At 45.4% G+C, this 12,665-nt stretch overlaps 1 protein-coding gene across 2 annotated transcripts in view; it reads left to right on the top strand.

The window, feature by feature from the left end:
* Positions 1-12,665, top strand: part of LOC147692685 (uncharacterized) — a 430,724-nt gene that overhangs the window by 319,804 nt on the left and 98,255 nt on the right. For both annotated transcript variants that reach the window (XM_086938862.1, XM_086938863.1), the window contains 3 exons: positions 6,466-6,512; positions 7,497-7,647; positions 9,721-9,852. In XM_086938862.1, coding sequence (XP_086794988.1) covers positions 6,466-6,512; positions 7,497-7,647; positions 9,721-9,852 — 330 coding nt within the window. The remainder of the gene's footprint in view (positions 1-6,465; positions 6,513-7,496; positions 7,648-9,720; positions 9,853-12,665) is intronic.

Genomic DNA, 12,665 nt, shown 5'->3' with positions numbered 1-12,665 from the left:
TATGAACTCACAGAAAGGCCGCAGGGAAAATACTTGCAAAACGGGGTTCCCGTTAGAAGTGTAAGATCTCTTGGTTAATTTAGGAATATCTTCCAGTAATTTCAAAAGGAACACGGACTTATTTGCATATGGCTGGGTCCAAACTGGGGTGACAGGGCGATCAAAATAACGATGAATTAAACCCAGAGCTGTGACTGGCAGTGAGTGTTTGAAAAGTTTCAACACTTCGTCCATCATCTTATTTTGTGATGTCTCTTGCACTCTCTTTCTTTGTTCACTCTTTTCTGTCACTGTCCTTCTCTCTCTCTCTCTCTCTCTCTCTCTCTCTCTCTCTCTCTCTCTCTCTCTCTCACACAAACGCATGCGCATACATGCCAACATACCTGATTCTGGCAGGAGACTTACTATTTTTAAAGACAAAAAATGGCTTTATAAAAACTGTCCCAGTATAAAATTGTTTTTGCTTCAATAGAAGCCAATGGAAATAACATTTCCCCGATTTTTACCCATACTTCCCACTTTGCTGTTCTACACTGTTGCCATGTATGCACTTCGTCCCTCTAACATAACCTTTCTATCTCTCACACCCTGCTTCGGGGCTTCCTCCTCTATTCGATCACATTTTCTCTTACCATTCACTCTTTTGCACTCTTCTTTTCTCCAGCTTCCTCCCTCACGGACTCTCACCTAAACTCTTTCTCCCACGCAAGCTTACTTTTTCTCTCTCACTCCAATCGCACACTGCCTCCCCGCTCTCTTCCATGTTCAGCCTCCATCTGCCTTTCATTGTCTCTCTTCTCTGTCATTCCCTTCAGGTTGCTCTTCGCAGTTGCGCTCCCCACGCTGAGACGTTGTGTTCCTCTCGGCTCTAATTGGCTTTCCTTTGTTTGGGTCTCCTGTTCCCGGGCCCTGCAGCGGCTCGCGAGGGCCGGGGGCCTGTTTGGGATCAGTGCTGGCTCGCGCGCACATCTCCCGCCTCCTCACTCCCTTCCCGGAAGGTCGCCGTTCCTTCAGTTAGGACTTTAATCTCGTGCCTTATGAGGTCCTCCCATAACCCCTCGCTGGTGGGGACAGCTTTGATTTGTCCACTCGGACCCCACACGTTCCTCGTCAGAGGCACATCCTGTGAGAAACAACCAGTGGCCACACACAAGGCGCAGGGCCTTACTAGCTCCTTCCGCTTGACTGGTTTCCTTCACAGCTCTGCTCCATTGTTCATCTGTCTGCTAGAGTTCTACGGCTGCGAACTACTTCATACAGAATCCACCATTGGAGATATTTTCCATACTGCTAAACAAGCTGTGCTGAAGCCATCTTAGTCACGCTGGTAATTACACAAGCTTATGAGGCATGTCAATCAGAGGTCCCTAAGCATCCTGGGAGATTTCGACCCAAACACGCTCTCGCTGCTTTGAGACCCACCCTTCATCATTTCTCACCCTCTCGATTTTTGTCTGGCCTCCATGCTTCCCTGTCCACAATTAACTATCCCTATCTGGTCCTCCCAATCACTTCTACTTCCTCCTGTAACACGGGTGCAAACTATTATACGTGGATGTGTGTGTATTTATTTGTGTGTATTATGTAAATGAAGATGGCCTCCATGCTACATCCATTTGTCTTTCCTCAAGCTGTCCTCCCGTATGGTCATTTATTTTCGATCTAGTGATGATCAAACACACGCCGAATGAACAAGCATTGGCAAAGACAAAAGGTCTCGCCTATTGGCAATGTTAGCTTTGACAATGTTTTGCAGCTATGCTGTACAGCAGGAGAGATGCTTTGCAGTGTGCCTAAAACCCATTGAAAAAGTTGTGTGATGCAGCCAGGGCTAATGCACTGAAAAAAATGCATTAGCACTGCATGCATCATTGTCCTTTATTTTATTATTATTTTTAGCCATGCTTCACATCATTGCCAAGGTCGGCAATGCCCATGCTGCACATCATGAACAAAACGCAGTGGCAGAGCCAATAGTCTCAAAGGGAAAACGTTTTGGCTTTTCAATGCTTATTAGGTCTTGACACAACACCCCTGTGATTCTGAGCAAACCAATTCCTCTTCCCATCTGTCAAAATAGAAAAAAATATGCCATTTCACAAAAAATCCCATCACGTAAAGCAATCGAAATCGCCCATTTTAATTTCTTAGTGAAAATACTTTGGACACAGATAACATCTGTGGTCCGAATAAACATCTATTTCAAAGGAGAAAAGGACTTCTTTGAATTGTGTGTGGTATAGTAAAACACTACAAATGGCAAGAGGTTCAACAGGGACGACAGGGAAGAACAAAAAATAAAAGTAGGGCCTTAATCTCAGCACAATCAGCAGAAGGACAGCAATCAAGCCGAAGCAATTAGTACTTGGTCCATGCTCCAGCCAAAAGAAGAGGAAGGAAAGCCAGCACGCGCCGGCAAATTAGGAGGCAGCAAATAGGAGTTACAATGAAGCCAGCGAATGTTAAGCAATGGGTGGGCTTCAAGCCCCTTGTTGTATCCAGAAGCTTCAGTAGCCACCTGATGAGAGCTCTGGCGCTTATTTTTTGGCAATTTAAGTTCTGGGCAAAGTGCCTAGTGCATGATGATACGAGTCGCAATAGACAATCCGGTCACAATCAACCCACAGTTGAGTTTGCCGTACCTCACTGTAATGAGACAAAATGTCTGATGCACGATTATATAAGTCGTACCAGACAATTCAGTTTCAAATAACCCACAGTCGGCTTCACCATACTTTCCTGCAATGAGGCACAATGTCTGGTGCGCGATGATATTAGTTGCACCAGACAATCTGGTCCCACACACATAGTCGCAAGTTCAAGCAGTACCACACGAGGCAGAATGAGGCACTACCACAGCTGCGCTGTCCCTCAGAGGGTTGCAACCTGTAAATTGGAAACTGCACGCAATGAGCATGCAGTCTGCGTGTCACAAGAGAGAGATGCGGCACGGGCGACGTAGCGGGCCACAAGGGGTGCTGCAACCGGTGAATCAGCTCAACCACCAGCGAGGCGCTTGTGCCTGCCGAGGGTCCACGATGCGGAGGCCACACTCCTTAGATGCGGGCTCAGTCTACACAAGGCAATCCAGTCTCCAGGCAAAATACTTATTTACATGCTCCCACCACACTGCAGTCAGGATCAAGCAGATGAAGCAGGAGCTGAGGGCACCATTCTCCAGGTGAAACACTTAGATGTGTCAGTCCCTCACGGTAGGTCTTTGATGTCCCTGAGACCTCCACAAAGAAAAGGGACAGGCCAACAAGCCCTTGGAGAGCACACTTCAGGGTGCCACACAACAGCAGGAAGTCGGCTCAGGCCAGCCACTATTTAGGCAGGGTGCTCAGTCTCTTCTAATGTCAGTCTTCCCCTTGTGCACAACAGATTCCTCTGGCAGTGTGGACCACGCAGTCTATGATCTCTGGTCCCAAGTGCCCACAAATGTATCTCTTCCATGGTGAATTATGTTATCAGTAGTTATACTGTAGTGTGCCTTTGAAGTCGGGGAGGGCGAGGTGGTTCCCCTTTGAACCACAGATATCTCCCCTAAATTTCAGTCCTGTCTACCGTGAGGCCTAGGAATGGAGATCTTAATTTTTAGTGGGCCATGATCAGGCTTCCCGGAGTCCAAGAGTCAAAACCTCTTCCCAGTCCATCCAGCCAAGTCCTCAAATGGCAGAGATCTGTCATTCCAGTTGCATGACCAATGTTTATGACCGTCTTTAGGGAATGCACAGATGTGCTCCCTCAGCCTCCAGTGTGGACTGGAGAAAAACTAAAAGGCGCACAAAAGAGTTTAGCGCAGAAAAATGCTCACTTTCTAGAAGAGGTATTTCTAAGCTAGTGATAACAAATCCACCTTTACCACAAGGGAGGATTTGTCATTGTGAATCCAATGATAGTGAACAACATGATGCTGCTTCACTGTAAGCCACCACTGCAGTTTAAAGTAATCTCAGCCATTCTGCCATATTAACCTATGGGGAGAGCAGACCACCTCACAGGTAGTGAAAACACACATGGGGGTTCTTCACCACCTGGGCAGGTAACTCACATGTGTACCTGCCCTGCCTTTCACCTGTCACTTTCTCCAACCTCACAGGGCTCACCCTAGGGGTGCTCTAGTGTTAGTGAAAGGCACCCTCAGCATTGCCAATGATGTAGAAAGGCCAACCTGAGCATAAGTGCAAATGCGCACACAGGCCTGCAATGGCAGGCTTGAGACATGTTTAAAACACCTGGTAAGAACCACTTCCTAACACGTGTAGGAAGGGCGCATGCATTTTCACACAGCATTACAGTGGGAAGGTGCCCAGAGTCCAAAGACCTCACAAAGAGAATCAAAAAAACCCATGAGTAAACAGCAAACAGTTTAGGGAAACACTACCTCAAGAGTACCAGGTCTAACACAGTGTCTTCATTTTAAAGTACTCATCTCAGTTTCTCCTTGCCTAGTGTCCTCTTGACCATGTGTTTCCCAATCCCCGCTTTACCTTGTCCTACGTTCCTTACTCCCCATGTTTGTTTCTCTCTGTCTCTATGTCTGCGTCTCCCTATTCCACTGTATGTGTCCTTCTGTTCCCATGTCTACATCTCACAATCCCTTTGTCCATTTTTCTCAGTTCTTTGTCTTTCAATCGCAGAGGGTACCTCCCCCAGCAACCTTAGTCTCACTGTTTGTTTCTCCTACATGCTGTCATCCCATATCATGGTGAGTGATTCGCCCTTCCTCAGTGCCACTCTCTCCTTACCTTGATTTCCCATTGCACTTCTCTCTCCATTTCCCGACACAAAAGTCTCCCTATCCAGGCACCCATGTTCCTTGTCCCAGCACTCTTATCTCTCTGTGCAGGTACCCATGTCTCAGTATCAAGCATGCGTATCTGCCTGTCCTGCAACCCTTGTCTCCCTGTCTCGGCACCCATTTATACCTGGCCTAGGCACCCATATTTCCCTGTCCTGAAACCCTTGTTTGTCTATTTTAGCACCTGTTCTTCCTTTCCTAGCACCATAAAAAAAAAACACATTTGAAATGAAGTATTTTTGGACTTGGGTGTTGTCATCTACACCTAATGTATCCATAACCCTACTTAAAATTAATTATCTTCCGATGTAGAAACATAGCTTGTGATAATCATATAACTACCCTGGGCGTAGTTCGCGTAGTAGTGCTATGCGTAGCTACGCAAAGTGCACTTCGCACTACTCGAGCTACGTGTAGCACTACGCGAACTGCGTAGTGCGGTAGGGAAATGCTGTTCGCAATGATTGCACAGTGCCGGATGATTGTCTGCACTGTGCAATCATTGCAAACTGCATCTTGCCCAGTGCAAGCGGTCGTTTTCTGCCGCGCGGGTAAATTTGTACTTGAGCTGCAGTTTTCCCAAAGCGGACTGGTAGTTTCTCATTGCGGGCGGTCGTGAGCATACGTGAACACTCGCAATGAGAAACCTGACCTCCTCGCGTTGAGAATCTCGCCGGGAGTTTTATTTTCCACGCTCGCGATCGGCAACTTGATGTTGCTGATCTCGAACGAGGAAAAAGTCTCGCTGGGATGCCATTTTGCTCGCTCGCGGTTGCCAACTTGACGTTGAGGACCGCGAGCAAGCAAAAAATACCCGCTACATGTTTTTGCACTGTGCTACGTGCAATTCGCGTTGCGCGTAGTTGCCAAACTACGGGAGTGTAGCGTAGTTTTCCGCCCAGGCCTACATATAACCACTGTCTGTAATTCCGTTTATGTTACTGGACCACCTTCTCTCCTTCTCCCAATTTGATTAAAGGGTAAATCTAAGGAAGGGCGTACAAAGTTTTTTTAACCTTCAGCAAACTTCATAAAGCTCTCTGGAAAAATTTGGAACTTCTCAAAGTTCAAGCAGTTTTACCCTTTGCCCTTTAACCCCTTGGGTGCGGCCGCGATTCTGCGCCTGTGCGGCGCTTTTAATGAGTGGGCGGGTTCATGACGGCCCCCAGCCGTCATCAGCACACGAGCACCGTGATGCATGACGGCTGGGGCCCGTCATCAGCACCGAAGGGGTTAAGTGAAAATCATGACTCTGGCTGACAGTTAGTGTCAAAAAAGCTAAACATGCAGAGAAAACGTTTGCACACATGTTCCATCTTGGCTGCTTTCAAATAGCGAGAAAATGGTTTCTCAAAGCAGTGCAGATTATCTTGCCTTGCACATAAATAATTTTCTTTGGTAAATTTGAACTAATAAACCGCACAAATTTCGCATATAGTCAAAACTGGAAATTTCATAAAAATGTAACAGTGAACATAACAATTGATCAACCCAAGTCTTGAGCCGCTGTTAATGTTATCTGTAAGTTCAGACAGAGGAGACCATGGCTGAATCTTGCACACTTTCTTTTATCTTTTCTTTCTCATCTTCCATTACTCTTTCACCTGAGTAACTGTTCTCCTATTGATTGTCTATTTGTTTGTCTTTTCTTTCTTTTCCAGAGTGAAGAATTTGATATCTACACCCTGTACTGTATGAACTACCCCAGGTAAGTACTAGTTATTTTTCTCCGTCGTCACTTTGGGGCATTGAAGCCGTTTATGCATTCACTACTAGGGCGTCATCGTTTCTTCATCCTCTGTGGAGGCCTTATGCCCTTGCGTACTCACAGCAGGTCCTCCATTTCGTACACGCTCATTGCCGTTGCTTAAGAACCTTCTCACATTTCCTCATATTCTTCTTTGCCACTGCGGACCCTGCAATTCACTTGGGTTTTTCCAAGTCATATGGTTCATGCATGTTGAAATTAGGTTCTACAGTCCCTGCATGTTTAATGCAGGTCCTGTTGAGGCACTCTGCATCTTAGATACTCTGTGCATGACCTACAGGCCCTTAAGGCTCACTCTAGTTTCTGGAGTCCCTCATTGTTTGCTGCTTACCCGTCCAGCCATACCCTCTCTTCCTTCCGCCCTGTCTTCCTTTCTTCCCTTACATACGTCCTTCTATTCTACCTACCATCCATCCCTTTTGCTCTCCCTTCCTCCTTTGATACTGTCCTACTCCATCCTGCCCTTCTCTTATTCCTCTCTTCCTTCCTCTACACCACCCTCCCTTCTTTTCTGATTTACAGCTTTCCCCCATTTTATTCTCCTTTCTTTTTTCTTCTTGCCTCTTTTCAGTATTTGTCCGCACCATTCTTTTGTTTTTTTCATCCTGCTTTTTGTTCCTTCATTCTTTTCCCCTCTCTCCCACCTAGTAATCATCCATCCACCCCATCACTCCCTACATCAATCTTACCCTTCCTTACTTCCTCCATTCACTCTTTTCCTTCCTTCCTTCTTTCTTTCTTCCTACCAATACTTGTTTTCCTCCTGTCCTTTCTGTCCTCCTTCCCTTTTTCATCCTTCCTATGGTCCTTCCTCCTATTTTCCCGCTCTCTACCTCCAGCCATTCCTCACTCCCTCTTTTCCTTCATCTCTTTTGTTCTGTGGTCTTACTGTTCTGACAGATGTCTTTTCTCCATCTCTTCCAGCTCTGTTTCCGTCTTGCGGGAGTGTATGAAGAGCGAACCCTTGGCCAAGTTCTTCCGGGAGAGACAGGCAATGCTAGCTCACTCGCTGCCGTTGGAGTCCTACCTTCTGAAGCCTGTGCAGCGGATTCTCAAGTACCATCTCCTGCTGCAGGTATGTAGTGTGGCCATCTTGGTTAGTCACTTACACTTACACTTCCGGCTGGTGCCGCCACACAAGCCTTCAAGAGTTGTTCTAAAACAAAAACTTTTTATACTTTGTTTCCAGGATTTAGTTTGTTTGTCCTTTTTCTTTTGATCTTTGCTTTTTCATTTATTTTTAATTTTCTCTTTTATGATTTTCTGTTTTAGATTTCTCTGAAGGTTTTGTTTTGTTTTGTTTTACTGAACTCCTGGTGGTCACCGCCAATTATCTCAAATACAGCGAAAGCCATAGTCTCTTTAGAGTAATGTTCTGTCGCCATTATCTTAGGGCAAACAAAGCAAACACAAGGAGATGATGGACGGAGCACCGAAAGTTTGCAGACACACCCCTAGTCACAGATTTTGGTTGAATCCATCATCATTCTTTAGCTCACTATCTTGGCAGGCCTGGTGCTAAATATTTTTTTCTCTTCTAAAGCCAATTCAGTGTCTCCAAAAATGTCTACATGGTCACCTCTTCTCACGCTCCCTGACCTTCTGACCTCACATATTTTGTCTTGTATTTTCATTTGTCATATGCCTTTCTTAAAATGAGCATGAATCGTACACTGGGCCTCACCATCCTTAGCTGGATTTGCGCTTCACAAATGGTTGTATGTCAGAATATTGTTAGCAAAAATACCTTCTGATAGAAATACTGCCTCCCAAATATCGCTGTCCAAAATATCAATGCGTTGGAAGTATAGATTCTATTATAATCTCCAAAGGGGCAATATTTTTGTAAGTGATATCCAGGACACAATATTTTTGTCCGACGATACCTGGGTTATGATATGATGTTATCATACTATGGAGCTACCTCTACATAGAGTAGACAGATACATTTATCGTCCTGGTATATTTATCCCCAAGATTGTTCAGTTTAAAGTTCTCTTACTTTAGTAACAAAAGTAAACCACTTGTCTCTAATAATACTATTTAATAACCTATTATTTCCCATATTCCTTTAATAACCCCCTGAAAAACACGTGCCACCCTTCACCTGGGTCTCTCTTACTATTGTACCGGACTTAGTTCCAGAAAGTTTGGGAAATTCTTCAGATCCCACATCTCTCTACACTCAGGTTGTTTGGGCATTGGCTGAATCTGTCAGCATAGACCTCCTTTGAAACTGTTCGGTCGCCCAGTGCTAGAGCTCCTGCCGCAGGCCTAGTAGAGCCTCTTGTTGGGAGAGGTTGGAAGTGCGTGCGCTTTTTCATTTTAACACTACTAGGACATTCCTGGGGTCCCTTGTGCTGTTTGAAGGCGTTCTGTAATCTATAGCCAGGGCTCCTACTCCATCACCTACAGCAGTCCATGGAAATTGGATTACCCTCATTATGAGTTCCTTCACAGCTAGTACAACCCTTACAGTGGAGAATGACAAGAATCTTGAAGTAGACACATACTGTGTGGGCTTGTTCACAGGTGACACTCCTACATTGTTCCCTACAGTGGCCAAAAGTACATAAGGAACTGTTTCACAATCAGTGTAATCTAATGCATTCCCTAAAGCCTCCCTTGACTAGAGTCTTGGCCTAAGTACACTACATGCTCCTTCTTAGCTAACACTTCTACATAACATAACGTGTATTCGTAAAGCACATTTTCACTCATGGGCATCCTGGCGCTGAATAACAGGTGTTTATTGTTACTCAACCCAATGGTACTCATTTTATCGACTTCAGAAGGATAAAAGAATGAGTGGACCCTCCAGGATTTGAACCTGCGACCATGAGGTCAAACACAGGCCCCTACAGTAGACGCATTAGTCCGCTAAACCACCAGACCCGGCCAATGCTTGATGTGAGAGTCTTGGACTGCACACTCTATGCCTTTCCCAGGAGCAAATCCGTATCGTACACTGTACCACGTGCTGTTGGTTAGAATATGTTACTGCAGCACATGCAAACTCGGTTAGTGCACACTATACCTAATCTGAGCTCCTGCAGGGAGCCTAGTTTTAATGTTGGATATTGTTATGCAATTTTGAGGATTCTTGCAAATTTGTCCTAAACGTTTTGCCTTCTTCTGGTGTTTGCAGGAATTAGCAAAGCACTTCGATAAAAGCGCACAGGGGTATGAGACGGTGGAGGAAGCCATCATCACCATGACAGCCGTGGCCTGGTACATCAACGACATGAAGCGGAAGCAGGAGCACGCCGTTAGACTGCAGGTGCGCATCAGGGCGCTGTGATGATCTTACAGAATAAGGCTGCATAGAATACAGGGCCGGACTGGCTGCATTGGGCATCGGGCGTTTCCCCAGGAGGCTGAAAGGGTGGGGACAGGTTTTGTTAATGGGGGTCGGTTTTTCAGTGGTGCTGCAATATGTGCCCCCCAGTAACAAAAGCAGCAAGCAAATGTTTCCAGCCTCTTGGGGCCAGCCGGCACTTCACCAGTGGCTGGGCCGAGAAAATTGCCAGGGCTGCTTTGGGTTCTCAGTCTGACCCTGGTAGAATAGATGTTATTATGTGAAACTAACACTGTGCAAAACAATCAGAACAGAGCCCCGCTCAGTGCCATCATAACTAAGCTCTGCCATAGATTCATCATAACTACGCACCAAGCAACCCGCATCACTGTCCGAACTAACCAGCACACAGATCTGCTATAGCTCATCACCATGCACTAAACAGAACTACCATTATTAAGCACCACACAAACAATATGACCAACCACGGCTCAGTTGCATAATAACTAAGAATAGCAAGATTCCATCATTACTAGCAGTGGCGGGTGCCACCGAGTAGCACGGGTGGGGTGGGTGATAGAAAAATAAATAAAAACGTTACTTACCTTTCTGCCGGACTGCCGCCTTGCATCGTCCTCTACTGTTCCTGCTTGAAGTAGGAAGCCCACACAGGCTTCCCTAAGCCAATCACAATGCTGCAATGCAGCGTTGTGATTAGTCTGAGCGCTGTGGTTCGGCGACAGGGGCTATGAGCCTGTGCATGTTCCTCACCAGGCTGTGAATAACAGCCTGGTGGAGAATATGCATAGTGCGCATGACGGTTTGGCCAGCCCAAGACAGCAGGCCAAACCGTCATTCCCACTTAAATGCCCCAACCACTCCTCCCCTGCTCGCTGTGACGACAGCCAAGCCCTGCTCTGCCCCTAAACCTGCCTGACAACAGAAAAATAAAATGATTATAACATAGTGTTATTATCATTTTTATTTTTATTTTTTCCACTGCTCAAAATGCAGTGGGGCGGTGCTCCTCCGCCTTTGCAGAGGGGTCGCCACTGATAACTAGGCACCCACCACCGCACATCGATTTCTGAACTAAGCACCGGCCAGGTCCTTGATAACTAAATACTAATCACTGCACAGAACCGTTATAACTGAGCACTACTTAAATACCGCAATCCTTTCTGAGACTCGTAAAGTTTTCTTGTTTGTTGGGACTTTGAGATTTGCAGGCCTGCCTTTAATAAAGTCCTGCTGTTTGGCTCCTGCGCTTTATTTCCCCTCCCTTGCACACTCAGTTGTATCTGTGTTTGTGGCTTTGATTAACTTTGCATTGGGAGGACAAAAGAGAGCAGGCCCTGCTAGGAAGTTTACAATCAAAGTTTCAAGAATGTGTCAAGCAACGAAGGAGACTCCCTCCGAAGCCTGGAAAAGTTGCATTGCCTCAGATTGCAGGGAGAAAGCACACACTGTAAGAACCTTCAGAAATGGAACTGATAGCTAAGAGAAAACATCCATGGATGGAGTGATACAGCACCGGGGAGGGGGGTGTTGGGAGCAAGCCAGGCAGCTAGGATGTCGTAGGATTGTTCAGAGGCTACTCAAAGAAAGATGTCAAGCATGGAGCTGTGTAGCACTGACCGGTCACGAGGGTGAGACTTCACATTGCTAATTGGAATATCACAGTATTGTGAACCTACAGCACTGACGGGGAGGTCTCTGCTGTAGGCAGAGCACACTGCTAGATTCCTACAACACTGCTGTGGCACTACTGGGGGAGTTACATATTGAGGGACTACCTGTAAGCTGCCGGATGCAGGCCTAGTGAGAGAGAAGAGACGAAGGAGATGTAGATGCCGTTTACAGTCACATCACCATTCATGCTGGCAACACGCACACGCACACACACACACACACACACACACCACACACACACACACACACACATTGGCACGATTAACCTTAAGGAATATACACTCGCACACGCAGACATATTTGCACAAACTCATGAACATCTACACATACACACATACAGATTCACACAAACACACATTCTCAGACCTTTATACACACACACACACACACACCATTTACCCTAAGGTACACCAACAGAAAAATTGTCACAGACATGCACATTCATTTTGAGATATAACTACAGATATACTCTACACCCTATTTGTGTTTCCATTTGGCACATCATACCAGTCACACAAACCCCTTTGAGATACACACCATCCGTATTTAGATATTTGTACACATAATATGCACTTGCACTAACTAATCGCTTGCACACTCCCCATACATACTTTAAAGCAACGTTCTTCTTTCTATCCCTCATACAGCCGCACACACACACATTAGTCATGCAGCCTAGATTCAGACGAATGCCATTCATGCCCGTACAATAACAAGGTCAGCGCTTCTGCATCACTTCCCGTGTTGCTCCTTTATACCTCTTCTTTGCTACTGTTTCTTTTTCTTATTTGAAAAAATATACACAGAGCAGTTTTTTTAGAATACGTATTTATATTAATACATTTGTTGTCCTTTTTTGTAAAAGATAATTTTAGAGTGAACTTGGCCACATACCTGATTTTTAGAATGCCTTTTTTTATATGCTTTTTTTTCTTCAAAAGTGCAAAATGTCTTTTACAAATGTACAATTTTGCACCTTTTTGGTTTACATTTGTAAGAGTGGTAAGGAAGAGCATACCATTCCTCTAGCACTTTGCAAAAGGTCGATGAAAAAAAGTATTTTGATAAAAACATTGATTTCTAAATGAATGTATTCTTTCAAG

Source organism: Lissotriton vulgaris, chromosome 9 (genome assembly GCF_964263255.1).
Source record: "Lissotriton vulgaris chromosome 9, aLisVul1.2, whole genome shotgun sequence".
In the NCBI taxonomy this organism is placed as follows: Eukaryota; Metazoa; Chordata; class Amphibia; order Caudata; family Salamandridae; genus Lissotriton; species Lissotriton vulgaris.
The sequence above is the reverse complement of the archived record's forward strand: the minus strand, read 5'-3'. Positions and strand labels throughout refer to the sequence as shown.